Genomic DNA, 15,083 nt, shown 5'->3' on the forward strand with positions numbered 1-15,083 from the left:
GATGACTGAAGGACCAATTCAACAAAAGGCGTGATTATTACAAGTCTCTGTGCCTAACATACGGCACCCATTTCTATAAAACAGACCCAGAAGGAAAGAAAGATAAACTTCAATCCAACAGCAGCGAGTCACTCCGATACTCCGCTCTCATAGCGGACACAATAGCCAGACAGATCAACACAGGGGCATGAGGAGTGAGGTGTGCTGGGGACCAGACAGACAGACGGATGGAATAGTCAGCACAGAACTACCCAGTATGTACAGAGTAGGTCCTTTTCACTCCTTGGAACTCCCTCTAGAACATGCCACGCACTAAGTTACAAAGCAGATACTGGTAAATGAATTAAAAATGATGTTCTATACATCTTCTTATCACAGTTAGACAGAGCTACAAGTCAATAATAAAAAATTAGGAATTATACCACGAAGGGAGTTTTTTTAAAAGAAATTTTCGCTCTGGAACCCTGGTCGATCTGGAACGTACTACGTAGACCAGGCTTGTCTCAAACTCACAGAGCTGGGGATTAAAGGTGGAGCAGGCCTTTGGATGAACTTAAAGGAGAACTAATGGTGGAGAGAAACTGTCTTCAAACTATCTATACACTAAAGAACTTATGCCCAAGAGAAAAGGGCTTGGAAATAAAGCAACTAAAAAGAGCCCATGTAGTAAATGGGCACAAAACAATAACAGACATTTAGCAGAGGAAGCTATGGATGACAAGAAACACTTGGAGGAAGTCTAAGAGCATCAGTCAGGAAAGAGGTACAGCTTCAGACCAGGAAGGGACACGGGATGCTAGGATTAAAACAGTGAGAAATGACAGCTGGGTGTGGGGTGCACATCCATAAACTCTGCATTCGGGAGCACAAGACACAGGATGGAGAGACTGAGGTGAAGTGCGGTTACACAGTGGATTGTGGGGTCCCCAAACTACTACAGTGACATGCTGCCTCAAAAACCAAGAGGTGGGAGACAGTACTCCTGTCCTAGAAAATACTCCATAAGTGCTCATACTGTGAGTGTCACTCGGCAACAAAAGGAAGGAACCAGGAATCGGAACAGCAACCGCAGGAGGCTGCCCGCTAGGATTCCGAGCACCCAGCATTCTCAAAACCACTAAAGTGGTGGAGACGAGAACCCCATTGGTTTCTAGAGATGGCAGGTGGTGAGGTGAAGGCTCGATGGACTGGAAAGGATCATAGTGACTGTGTGTCCCCAGGAAAGCCGGTTGCCCTCTCTGAACTTCGGTTTCCAATTCCACAGAGTGGTCATTGTCACCCCCAGGCCCACGTTACAGTTCATTGTATTTCACCTTACAAACTCTCCTGCCACGTCATCGATGACCTGATGTTCCTTCTTTTCACAGAGACATCACCCTCGTTTTACTGGCCTGAGCTGCGTTATCTAAAACAGCACCAGATCCAGCCTTGGGTTTGTTCTCGAAAGGATTAGATGTGCCCTACGGTATCTGCTACACGTCACACTGCAAGCGACACCAGAACACGCCAGGGGCATGTCATTCAGCCCAGATAAGTTTCAGGTGGAGAGAATGAAGTCAGATTGAAATATCACTTAAGAGTAACCCCAGGCCCAGAGCCCAGCCAGAACAAACCCCGCACAGCCGTGTGTGGTCTGATGTAGGTGGCCCTGCCATTCCTGGAATTTCAGGATTTATTTCTCCTCACCTACTCTACGGCAGCACACTCTCCTCCTGCACTTGTTAGAATCTCCTGCCTTGGGGCTTGGCCCTCGGTGTTCTTTCTGCTCGGGAGACTCTGGATACTCAGAAGGATCAAGTTAAGTCCACAGGACACTCAGGTCACAGTTAATGTCCTGTCACTTCCTCATAGATTCCTTTCTCAACTACTCTGCCTACGGTGTTCACACATAGCACACACACATGCACACACACACACACACACACACAGAGACACACACACTAGGGCACACACACTAAGACTACACACAAAAACACACCCCAAGGCATACTCTCAAACACACATACACACAGACCATGATACACACACACACACACACACACACTATGACCACATATACACAACACCATGATGACACACATACCACACATCCACCACATACATACAACACGTCTACACACACACACCAGACACACTAACACCATGATTACACAAAAACACTCCCTCACCTCCACCCCCCCACTACCATGATCACACACCACACACATACCATGACCACACACACCACACATACAGCATATACACACATATATGCATACATCACATATACACATATACACATACACCGCACACATATAACAACTACACATATATCAGACACATATACACCACACATTCACACCAGGACTACACAAAAATACCCACCCCATAACCACACACACACACACACACACACACACACACACACACACACACACACACACACTATCACCTTGCTTGTTTCTTCCCTCCTCACCCTTTGACCCTGCAGAATTCTCTTCCACACTCTGGGCCCACATTTTTTTGGCTAAGGAATGTCAGCTCCTCTGTGGTCTGAGGGGTAGGCATAGAGGTCACACACTGTTTATTCCCCATCTTTCTCCTCCTGTGCTTTATTCATTTGTGTGCAGGCTCTTATGTAGTAGCCCAAACCTTCCCTGAACTCACGTCACAATCGAGGATGACCTTGAACCTCTGATCCTCCTGCCTTCACCTACCTCCCCAGTGCGGGAATGGAGCTAAAGGTTTGGCTCCTGCCAGGCCAGCTCTGCCAGCTGAGTTCCGTTGACCCCAATCTGCCCGCTCAGCCAATTGTTTGACAATTTCGCACATATAAACAGTGTATTTTGATCCTACCCACCCCAGCTCCCCTTCCCACCTACCCCCTGCACTCAACATGACCTTCCCCTTCCTTCTGTGTTCTCTTCCTTATCATTGCTGACCCCATGACTCCAGGCAGTGCTGTTAGAATGCTGCCCAAGCTTATCCAGTGTTTGCAGTGCTTGTTCTGCATGCTCTGGGCACACAGGCACGCGGCAGCCTGTTTGTATCTGCAGGGCTCCCAGGCTCACGGTTGTCCTTGAGGCTATTGGTGGGGGGGGGGAGGGGAATGGGCTAGAAAAACTGTGTTCCGACCACGGCAAACAGGGGGCAGAACCTGACCAGAAGGAGGGACAGGAAGACTTCTTGGGGGGCAGATGTGCAGTCTACAAAGCAGTAGACTTACTGTCCTCTTGCCAAAGGGTGTCCAGAGCTGACCCTAAACACTGGGTGAGCTGCTTTCAGTGCTGACCTGCAGAAGGCCCTTTGCCTTCCTCGGATTTATTGCCCGTGACTAGGCCCTACCTCGGTCATTAAAACCAAAATCGGTAGGAGTTTCCCCAGCACATTCAGTATGCTGCTGACTCGCTCCTCCACCCTCTCGGGACACATTAAGCTCTGGTTCCTGACCTTAGCTGTGCTTGTGGTCCTGGCTCAAACTTCCCCAGGTAACCAAAATGGTGGTGAGATGGGGAAAGGGAGAGCAGCGTCCTATAACTGGATCTTTGGGAACGTGCCCCTTCTGTCCGGATGACAGACAGGGACCGCTGAGATTGGGAGGAGAGGGAGACTTAGTATGCTTGTGTCTTTGAGACCTGGCCTATAGCTTGGTGGTAGAGTTGCTTGTGGAACACGTGTGAGGCTCCGGGTAGGATCTCCAGTACTGGGATGGAAGGAAGAGGGAATGGATGGAGGGAGGGAAGGAAAAAGGGAGGGGAGAGAGAAGGAAGGAAGTGAGAAAGGAAGGGAGGAAAGCAAGAAGGAATAGAGGGGAAAGAAGGAATGTATGGAGGAAGGGGAGAGGAGGAGGGTAAAAGGGGGGAGGTAGGTGGCAATAAGGAGGAGGGAAAAGAGAAGAGAGGGGGGCAGAAGACCGGGATGTGCTTTCCTGGGCTGCCTGTGGTCACACTGATGCTTCTCATTACGGGGACTAGAGGGTGCAAGCAGAGAGCAGGCAAGCCCTTTCCCCCTGGCAACAACGACTCTGCTCCCAGTATCTCCAGTCTGATCCCAGTCTCCCACTTCAGTCTCCACCACTGGTCCTATGCCTTACAGTAACCATGTATTTACTTCACCTCTCCTGAAGTAAGCAGAGGAGGCCTCTTGCTCTTAGAATGTGACAGGAAATGTATGGGGAGATGTCGGGGATCTACGGGCTCATCCTGGGCTACAGACATGAGCTGTTCTTAGGGCGGAAGACTCTGAATTGTGTGTGGCAGCCTTAAACTAACATCGGATGCCTTCTATTCACTTTCCACATAGTAAGACTTATTATTTTTATTGGTAACTATTATAGGATAAGTCTTACTATATGGCTGAGGTTGTCCTGGAATTCAGTATGTAGACCAGGCTGACTTTGAACTCAGAGATCCACCTTTCCAAGTTCTGGGATTAAAGATGTGTACTACCATGCCTGGTGCCACCTTATGTTTGAGATCGCACCGTTTCTATGCCTGGAACACACAGAATGGGAAGCTTCAGGGACCTACCTGTTTGTATTCCCCCAGCGATGAGCCCAATTTTATGTGGGTGCTTGCTGCCCAAACCTCCATCCTTATGAAGTGAGGGTGTCCCTGCTGAGCGATCCCCAGCCCAGTTCATGGCTTTCCTTGCACTGTTACTGGATCTCTGCCGATCTTCCTTCCACTGATTGTTCTAGAGAGTAGGGGGAGGGGAAGAAGAAAAGATCTATCGTTGGTTACCATGGATTGCAAAACGCCTTAAACTCTGGAGAGGACAGCTAGGGCAGAGGAGGCTGCTGCAGTTATGACATTTCAGAGAATGCCAGCACGCCATCCGCAGAATTCTAACTTGGAGAGGAAGTCAACCTGAGTTTGGTTTTTCCAGTTTGAGTGTGCTGGGGAGAGAGGACTCAGACTTACTTCCTAGGAGAGCACTTGACAAGGAGAGAGAATACGTAATTTACACTGGGGTCTCAATGTCTCTGTGAACCCACCGCTCTCACGGGTCTGCCAACATTCTCGGGATATACAAGTGTGTCCTCTTCACACAGTTCCTCTCTGTTCACTGTGATAGAAGGATGGTTCAGAACGTGCTTTTACGGCATGGGAAAATGCAGGCACGTATGCAGGGCCAATGAGAAGAAGAAAGAGAGGTGTGGAGAGAACTCTTTTTGCTGTCTCGGAGAAACAAAATCAAAACTGTCCAACATCCCAACGACCAAAGGACGGAAAAAAGATGGTACGTATGTTTCAGACTTCTGGCTTCAGAGCTTCATGACAAGTCGGGGACACATACAGTACTGTGCTGGAGCTTCTGAGGGTTCATTAATCAGTGTTCATTGTAAAGGGGTCTTGACATGGGTCATTGAGTGTCTTACTTTTCGTAAGGATTATACACTTAGGTTCACATGTCTCCCAACTTTCATAGACATGAGGAGGGGGCAGGGGAAATCTGGATGTATCCATAGGCTGTGGCTAAGCTTCTTTATCAACCTTGGTCTCCACTCATCCTTGAAATGGAAATCTCAGGCTGGGCTACTAATTTAAGATATCTTTTAAGCTCCATTCTTCAGATCACCATGAGCAGACACTGCTCTCTCAGGCAAAGGGGGAAGGTGGAAATCAGCCCACAGCCTACTTATCAGTCATAATCCTAAAGTGTATGGGAGACATTTCTTGGACCTCACTGCCCACCCCATACATGCACGACCTTCCAATGACCTTCAACCCAACGACCCTCCAAGTTGGTCTTCAGGGCACCTGCTCATCACCCCCGTGCTGTCTTAGCTACTTCCCGGTTCCGTGATGAAATGCCCCTAATAAAAGCTACACAAGAAGGGAAAAGTTTGATGTAACCTACGTCGGAGGGATTCCTTCTGCCATAGCAGGAAACTACAGCACCAGGAGCCTGAGGCAGCTGCGTCCACCGCCAGGAAGCAGAGAATGAGGACTTCCTGTTCAGCTCTCTCTTTAGAAATGCAGTACGGGCCCCACTTCTCAGGCCACAGTCAGGGTTGGTCTTGGCATTTCAGTTGACTTCCCTTCGCTGGCATGCCTAGAGTCCTGTGTCTTTGGTGATTCTAGATCTTGTCAGGATGACAATCAATTTTAACAGTTAGACCTCCCCCTACTATTCTAGTTGGGCAGCCATCCTTCCATCCGTGGCAGAAAAGCTTATAAACTTAAATTTCAAGCCTCAGTCCCCCCAGAACGTGAGACTTGGAGAGAGGGTCTTTAAGAAGGTAATAGAAGTTAAGTGAGATTGTTAGGGTGGGGTCCTAATTGTAGGATTAGTTTTCTTGTGCGAGGAGACTTGGACCTAATTATTTGCACATAATTATGACACACAGAATCATGTTAAGATCTGAGAAGATTCAAGGCATTGGCAAGCCAAAGAGAGAGGCCTACAAGAGAACCAACTCTACTTTGGACCTCGTCCCCAGAATTCTGAGGAAATAAATTTCTGTTGTTCAATTCACGCAGTTTGTGGTCCTCTCTAATGATAGCCCTGGACACGAGTGCAAACATACTTCGACACCTGTACCTTAAATGTTGCCCTGAACTCCAAATCTGAGTTTTAGTTTCCATTTTAAAGCTTTCAACAGTAGGGTTGCAGAATGGCTCCCCTGGTAAAGTGCTTGCTGTGTAATCTTAAGGACCCAAGTTTGATTCTCAGGACTCACTTAAAAAGTTGAGTGATTTCAATCCCAGTGTTGGGGAGCAGAGATGGGAGGCTCCCCATCTAGCCTACTTGTTGAATTCCAGGTCACTGAGTGACTCTGACTCCAGAAAGAATTAGGATGTGGTTGCCACCGAATCAAAGGCAATTGTTCTTGTTTGCCTTCTGTTGCTACAGTGAACAGCATGCCTGAAGGTGTGTAGTGGAAAAGTCTTTGATTTAAGGTTTACAGAACACCATTAAGGAAAGCAGGAACTCAAGGAAGAAGCCGTGAAGGGATGACACTAGCTTCCAGCTCACTTTCAGCCACTCAGGTCTGGAGTTAAACTGTACCATTTCTCGCGCCTCTCTAAATCTGAATAATACACGTCACCAAACCACCTAAAGGTCCCATTCACAAATGGAAATAAAGAAAGGAGAAATAACCAGGGCTGAGGAGATGGCACGGTGGGTGAAATGCTTGCTGTTTAAGCATGAAGTCCTGAGTTCAGATCCCCAACATCATGTCAAATCTGAGTGTGGTGGTACATGTCTGTCACCCAACACAGGGAAGGTAGGGGTAGGTGGCTCTCCGGGGGATGGCTAGTCAGCTAGTCTAACTGAAACAGCTGAAGATTCAAGGAAAGACCCTGTCTCAAAAAATCAGGTGGGTGATGGTAGAAGGTAAGGGGTTGCTTGTAGGAACATGGGCCATGCATAGGCAGCTGCATCACCAACATGGGTAAAAATTGACAAAAGCTGCAATTCTGGAGCTCTCTCTGTTACCAGTGAGGGCTCTTGGGTCAGGTTCATTTTCTCCACTGATTGAAGAATAAAAAGGCAGAAAATAAATAATGGTCAGAGAAAGCTAACAAGTCTTATTAAAAGCAAAAGGATAGGGGTTGGGGATTTAGCTCAGTGGTAGAGCACTTGCCTAGCAAGCGCAAGGCCCTGGGTTCGGTCCTCAGTTCCGAAAAAAAGAAAACAAAAAAGCAAAAGGATACACATACATGTATGCACACGAGCACACACATGTATAGACACTTCACAAGTGAAGAGGGAATTTATCAGCTGATCTCTGTGTCTTCCTGGAGGGCTGTGGGTCCTAAGTGTTTCTGGTGACCCGAGATAGGTCCTCTTCACCTCATTTTGGTTCAGCTTGGACAAAGGAGAGTAGATAGTTAGTTGATTGACAGGCATTTCAAGGTCCTGCCTGAAATATGTCTGGGCAAGTCAGGTGGAAGAGGTCCCGTGTGTGGAGAGATGTCAAGGAATTTTGCCAAATATTTGTCCTGGTTGAAGAAGAAGCTGGAAGTGTGCCATATTGTTTATTTATGGCATATTTTCCTACTTGTCTGCCTATCAGAATACTATCTGCCTCCCATATTCCTCCATCTGTTTGACTCACAGGAAGATTGACAAGTCATAGTGTCTCTTCAGCATCCTTACTGTTTATATAACCTAGACAGAGTGGGAGTAGAAGTATGTGTTGTGAATCTGGTACATTTCAGGAACTTCCTGAGACTTGTGAGTTGTTAACTATTTGAATCTTAAGTCTTCCTTTGAAACTTCTCAAGGAAATTCTTCCAAGGATGTTTCAGTTTAGCAAAAATTGCTAGGCAGTAAGACCACTGCCCTAGAAAGCAGGCATGAAACAAAGTATGTACCTGACACTTCATTGGATAATTCCAGGGTGTAGACGGAGATGTTACCAGATGCACACAATTTAGTGAAAAAAGACTTAGTTGCAGGATCAACGAGAATGCTGCTGAAATTAGAAGCTACCTGCTGACTCCCTCCTGCTTCACCTCTTTGTTGTTTGGCTTGCTTCATCAGCATCCACCCTTCTACCAGCACCCACTGAGGAGCTACTGCAGACAGCAAATCTGATTTCCCCAAGCTGTAAGACTTTCCTAAAAATTGGGAAAAAATGTCTAGAAGCTCTGCAGATCTGCTGCAGCTCCCATTCCAGTGAACAAGCATGGGACAAGTGTCTTTCCTGACCCCAGACTCTTAGAAAGAATGACAGAGCTGAAAGCTGAAGGAGTGGAGGTAATATCTGAAAATCAGGCATATCTGGAGTGAATAGATGAAAGCTTTAGGAAGCAATAGTGCTGAGGAGTCTGGAGACACATAAAAACACAGTTAACTTAGTTCAATTAAGTGACCAAAACAGTGCAAAGAAGTACAATATAGTGAGAGGTATAATTGACAGATGAGATCTTCCTCAGTGACACATAAGCTTTGTACAACAGAGCAGTTCTATCTTCTGAACATACCTAAAATATCTCTAAAAGCAACATACATTTTTATCATCTTAAAAATAGATGAGAAGCTGTGGTGGTTTGAATGAGTTCATAAGTTTTATAGTTGGTCACCAGTTGGTGGAACTGTTTGGGAAGGATTATAAGGTGTGGCCTTGTTAAAGGAGGTACGTCACTTGAGTTTCAAAAGCTCTTGCCATTCCCAATGTGCTCTTTGCCTCCTAATGGTGGACCAAAATGTAAGGTCTCAACTACTGTGCCAACATCATGCCTGCCTGCCTGAGCACATACTCTCCACCATGATAGTCATGGACTTTAACTGTCTGAAATTGTAAGTTCCCAATAAAGTCTTTATCTTATACATTGCTTTGGGCATGGTGTCTTTGAAGCAATAGAAAAGTATTTGAGACAAATGTCATTAAATATTAAGACATATACTTCTGGTCTTGACAATTATGCATGGAATCATATTTCCAAACTATCATTTAGATCCTCTATAGTATAATAGTTCGGTTTGGTTTGGTTTTGAGACAGGGTCTTCCCATGTAGCTCTGGCTGGTCACTGTGTAAACCGGTCCTTGAACTCATAGAGATCCACTTGCTTCAGCCTCCCAAGTGCTGGGATTAAACTCATTTGCCATCCACCCATCTCTTTAACAGTTTTAAGAGTGTGAGACCTGAAGTTTGGTGGGGTTGGGGGAGCCACACCTATGTCAAAGATTCTACAAGGCTAACTGACTAACTAGAACAGCAATTGTGGAGAGTTGGAATGTTGCGAGGCCAGAGAAAAATGATCTTGAGCTACCTTTAGCCTCCTTGACAGCTGTTTGCTGCCCATCATCCTGTGGCTGGCAGACACAACTTTGGGATACACTAACAGACCAGCACCTTACACACCCAATGCTGAGGTAGCATCTGAGACCAACAGAAGGGTTTTCTCTTAGTTGTGTCTTCTCCACCCCCATGCTCTCAGCCACATATTTGAAAAGTCCCTTGATGAATTTCTTTTGTTCTGGGCCAAAAAGCTTCATGAGAAACAGAAGAGATGAGCTCTGTGGGTAAGGGCACTCTACAAGTGAGAGGACTTTAGTTCAAATCTGCATGTCCATGTAAAAAGCGAGGTGTGGCCTCATATACATCTGTACACAGCTCAGTGGAGGACAAAGACAGGAAGGTGGCTGCCAGCCTAGCTCCACTGAGGAAACCTCTCTCAAGGGAATAAAGTGGAGGTTGAAAAGCTGGACACCTGACATCCTCCTCTGACCTCTGTGTGCACACACATGAGAATGGGAATATAATACAACACACACACACACACACACACACACACACACACACACACACGGCTTCATGAAAGGGTTACCATTCTGGAACATGTTATCTTGAATCTGGGCCATAATCTCTCATAGTAGGTTCCTGAAGGATTAATGACATAAACCAAGGAACACAAGATGAGCTGAGAAACTCCTGACTCGGCATAAGGATAAGAACCCATGACTGACAGGAAAGCAAATGTACGAATAAAAACACCCACTGCCGTCACTCGGTCTTGGAACCACAAAGAACCCCTCAACTGATAAAACTCGTGCCCCATAAAGCCCCAAGCCTCCTGCACACGGGCACACAGTCTCTAACCCCCCAGAGAGACTGGTGTGGTGTCCTTCCTTGTTCTGACTAAAGGACAGCACTGTTCCTGTAGAGGTTGGTCTGCTCTTCCTTATTTCTATGATGCCTTGATCAACCCTGATCTAACACTGAATAAACTCTCTCATCCCCTTTAAAGTAAGAAGTGTTGTTCTGTTGACACCTGATGACAGTTTCCAGGCAAATTGCCATGCCATGGTGCTGGCTGTTATCTATCAACATGGTTAAACAAAAAATATCAAATACAGGGACTAATGAGGTTTTTGCAACACCGATGGTACAACATATTGAATATTCGGGAGTATGAAAATGTGCAAGGACAATTGCCTGGCTGAAAATAGAAGGAAATGAAATTACACTAGTCAAGGGTCTCCTGAGGATCACAAGTGATAGAATGAGTTCATTCATATCAAAAGGAAGTTTATTGGTTAGCTTGCATGGTAGGGTCTGGGTAGTCTAACCATGGGTGTCTCAGGGGCCCCTAGAATCTGGCAGCTGCTCGGCCCACAAAGATGGATATCACAGAAGTCCCAACATGGACCCAAGGGCCTTCATGTTGGAAGCATGAAGAAGCTGATTTTAATATCAGCAAAGGAAAGCAGCAGTGACAGCCACAGGGCTGATGTACTTGCCAATGAGAGAAAAGGAAAGTAGGCAAAAACGACATTTCCCTCTCCCATCTCCCTTTTATCTGGGCTGTCAGAGAAAGATGCCATCCATATTTACGGTGGATCATCCTACTTCAAACAATCTGATCAAGAAAGCTCCTCACAGGAGTGTCCACAGCCTTACCTTTCACCTGACTTCAGATGCAACCAAGACGAGCCTTCACAGACACATATCAGAGCTGGTGTCACATGTCGGTCCATTTATAAATTCTTCTCATTCCTATTATGATTTATTACTATGGTTTATCTAACCAAAGGGCCTTTCCTTTTTCCAGAAGTGGGCATTGACAGATTGCTGGTAGAGATAGAGAAGCCTTAGAAGGCCCTGAAAACTTGGTGAAAAACACATGAAAAAAAAAGAAATTTCTAGCAAGAGAGGACATGGTCTTCCCAGGACGGGGAACCTCAGTAGGATGTGTTCATGCCTCTTCCCATTCAACAGATCACTTCTTCCCTGCAAACAAGACAGTCTGACGCATCGTTAGCACATCCCTCAAAATGGAAGCAGAAGATTAAGACTGCAGCCTAGACCTCAGGAAGAGGATGAATTTCTCTGCTCCCCCCAGACACAGCCCCAGTCACCTCCACGGCTCATTTAAACCGAATGACTTAACATGTCTAGATCACACTCTGCAACAAGACTGAAGATCTCATTAGCCCAAGTTTTAAAAGCTGTTGTCTTGGTCACATTACACATCATCGCTAGTCCCCTGGTTTTCCTGGGACACTCGGGGTGATGACGCTAAGTGGTGATTCAAGCATCTTGTTCTGAGGCATAACAGAAGGGCCTAATTTCCTCTCAGACCCTAGGGAATGGGTTAATTGGGGTTGCATTTTTAAGTATCATTTTCCAGAGGGCCCTGGTTTGATTCCAAGCACCTATTTGGTGACTCAAATCATTTATAACTCTAGTTTCAGGAAACTGACATCCTTATTTTGCCTTCCGAGGTGCACACACATGAGGTGCATGGACATACACACGGGCAAAACACTCACGCGTAGAAGGAAAAATTAACATTAAAATTGGAAAAAGAGGGGGTTGGGGATTTAGCTCAGTGGTAGAGCGCTTGCCTAGGAAGCGCAAGGCCCTGGGTTCGGTCCCCAGCTCCGAAAAAAAAGAACAAAAAAAAAAAAATTGGAAAAAGAGGCGCACGCCCCTTCCTTTTCGGCCTCCGCCTCGGACTCTGCAGCTGCAGCAATGTTGATGCCTAAGAATCGGATCGCCATCTATGAGCTCCTTTTTTAGGAACGAGTGATGGCTGCCAGAAAACAAGTCCACATGGCCAAACACCCGGAGCTGGCAGACAAGAACGTGCCCAGCCGTCACATCATGAAGGCCATGCAGTCTCCAAGTCTCCAGGCTACGTGAAGGAGCAGTTTGCTTGGAGACGTTTCTACTGGTACCAGTATCTCCGGGATTACCTGCACCTACCTCTGGAGATCGTGCCCGCCACCCTGCGCTGCACTCATCCCAAGACTGACAGGCCTCAGTCCGAAGGTGCAGAGGGTGAGCGGCCTGCAAGATTCACAAGAGGGGAGGCAGACAGAGACATCTACAGGAGGAGTGCTGTGCCCCCTAGAGCTGACCGGAAAGCTGAGGCTGGGGCTGGCTCAGCAATGGAATTCCAGTTTAGAGGGGGCTTTGGTCATGGACATGGTCAGCCACCTCAGTGACGTTGGAGACTATGTTGTATTGAATAAACTTTAAAGGAAAACAAAAAAAAAAAAAATGGAAAAAAGAAAGATCGGTAGTCACCACCATTCTGAGACCACGTCCTCACAATTGTTCAATGGACAAACACGCAGGAAAAACACCCATACACACAGAAGGGAAAAAAAAAACTAGTGGTCAACTAGGGACCATTCTTGTGATATTTTGGCAAAGAATGTGGCCGATTTCTGTCCTTGTCTTAGAAGTCTGTCTGAGGCTAAGTTGAGGAGTTTTTGATTGATTTTGTTGGCAAAGGAGATTTCAAGACAGCCTAGTACTGACTGTGTCCTGGGGCCCTAGTCATCAGTCTTATGCAGATCTATGATGAAGAAGAACAAGCTTGTGCAGTTGGAGGAGAAGAAGCACCAGGAAATGCAATGTTGGAGCCGCGTCCTGTGACTACGAGGACATCAGACGCTTACAGAGAGGTCTGATACGAAATGGAATAACCTCCAGGCAAGATCTCACCCCGAGAAGCTTCCAGCTTGTGGAAAGGAAAACTTATGCAATAAAGGGAAACATCAACAAAGGGGCAAGGCTCCAGCCCCCCAAAACAGAAGAGTTTGGCAGCTTTGGGCCACGTGGTTCTGGCTTTACAGTCAAGAAGGGTGCAGAGTAAATGTTTGTGGCATCTTCTTCCTCAGGTAAGGAGCAAAACAGAGTCCAGGTCTGTGGCAAGGGAGTTTATGCAAAGAGGCCTGGAGAGGCCATTGCATGACGCTTGATAGTGTGTTGTCTTTTTTTTTAATAAAATCTCAATCATTTGATTTTACAACTGAAGACTTAGGATCCAGATGCTGGGTGAAAGCCTGCTAGCTTAGAAAGGAGAAAATGCACCAACTGACCTTCCTCCTCAGCCAACATCCCAGAATGATGCTTTCCTCCACACTGCCTCTAAAACCCCTCCTCTCTACTTCCTATTCGTCTCTCTACCCATCCTCCTGACCTCCTCTTACTCTCTATGGTTTTTTTTCCTGTGTTCACTCCCTGTCAACTGGTTGCTTGCTCTGCCTCTTGACCGATGGTTGACTTTTTTTAATCCTATTTACAATAAACAAAGAGCTCTTGGATTAAAGGTGTGTTCTAGGGCTGAGCCACACTGTAACTAAAAAAAAAAAAAAGGGTTTTCAAGTAAATAACACAATCTCAGGGGTCACAGCGTGATCAAATATCCTGTAACATTTCCCGCCTTTTGTGTAAATAAAAAGGCAAGATCTGACCTCCAACACAGTGAAACTATTTACAATAGTGAAACTATTTCTGTCAAGCTTTCCACAACATCTAGCTTGACTGTATTCGGAAGTCTCAGGATTAAGTATTTTTGAGTTCAGAGTTCTGTAAAATGTTCACGTCAGTCTTCTGTGACTCAATAGTTTGGATGTCCTGAGCAGTTTGTAGGCTGAAGCTGATTATCAGTGTTTGTCCGTTTAGTGACAATCTTGGCTAGGCAGACACAGCAGTCAACCTAAAGATGTCCACTGTTTGTGCAGGACCTGGTGGCAGATGGGGTAGGTAATCCTAGTGGTTAGGATTACCACAATACAGGTGGGTTTGTCATTGCAGGTCCCCATGTTCTCGGAGACCTCAAAGGTTACTGATAGCAACGGTAGAAAATGTAAACATTTTAAATGCCACATTCAGCAGATATAAGAAAGGTTTGAGGACCACAGTCAATATAAGTAAGTTTTACTTCTAGAATTTGGTAATATTCTGTAGGATTACTAGTATCATGACAGGAAGTTTATATTTACATAATAATCTTATAGATTTTAAGATAATATTTTTACCCCAAGAAAAGCATTATTATTACTATTATTATTATTATTATTATTATTATTAGTTTTTAATGGGCTCATTAATTGGATCGTGAAGGAACCCTCCCCCAGGATCCAGCGGTGCAGTCAGCCGGACGGGAGGAGGGACACTGGATAGGGGACGTGGGAGAAGGGGAGATACGGGACGGGGACACAGGAACAACACGGAAAGAATATGAAACGGGGACACAGAAGACAGGCGGGGGCTAAGGGAAACAGAAGGGGGTAGGAACATGGGAGGGGGTGGGAGGGGACCCCCATGCTGCCTGATGTCACAGAATTCCGATGCTGTCTCTTCTTCCTCCCACTGGGGAAACTGAGGCCGTTCCCAAGATAAGTTTTA

The 15,083-nt window shown here is 46.1% G+C and overlaps 1 protein-coding gene and 1 pseudogene across 1 annotated transcript; both read left to right on the forward strand.

Moving 5' to 3' along the window:
* The first annotated feature begins 3,373 nt into the window (after positions 1 to 3,373).
* Defb115 (defensin beta 115) lies at positions 3,374 to 5,836 on the forward strand. The gene is made up of 3 exons (XM_032902624.1): positions 3,374 to 3,467; positions 5,056 to 5,220; positions 5,769 to 5,836. Exons 1-3 carry the CDS (start codon positions 3,374 to 3,376, stop codon positions 5,834 to 5,836), a joined length of 327 nt encoding a protein of 108 aa, XP_032758515.1.
* Positions 5,837 to 12,413: 6,577 nt separating this feature from the next.
* Positions 12,414 to 12,889, forward strand: LOC116900696 (annotated as a pseudogene).
* The last annotated feature ends 2,194 nt before the right edge of the window (positions 12,890 to 15,083 follow it).

Source organism: Rattus rattus, chromosome 5, assembly GCF_011064425.1.
Source record: "Rattus rattus isolate New Zealand chromosome 5, Rrattus_CSIRO_v1, whole genome shotgun sequence".
Classification (NCBI taxonomy): Eukaryota; Metazoa; Chordata; class Mammalia; order Rodentia; family Muridae; genus Rattus; species Rattus rattus.

Bases quoted from the DNA above. Each gene is read 5' to 3' on its own strand.
- Defb115 (XM_032902624.1), top strand. From the start codon at position 3,374: ATGCTGCTGACTCGCTCCTCCACCCTCTCGGGACACATTAAGCTCTGG. The intron at 3,468-5,055 runs GTAACCAAAATG...TCACTGTGATAG, and splicing joins CCTGGCTCAAACTTCCCCAG to AAGGATGGTTCAGAACGTGC. The intron at 5,221-5,768 runs GTACGTATGTTT...GTGCTGTCTTAG, and splicing joins CAAAGGACGGAAAAAAGATG to CTACTTCCCGGTTCCGTGAT.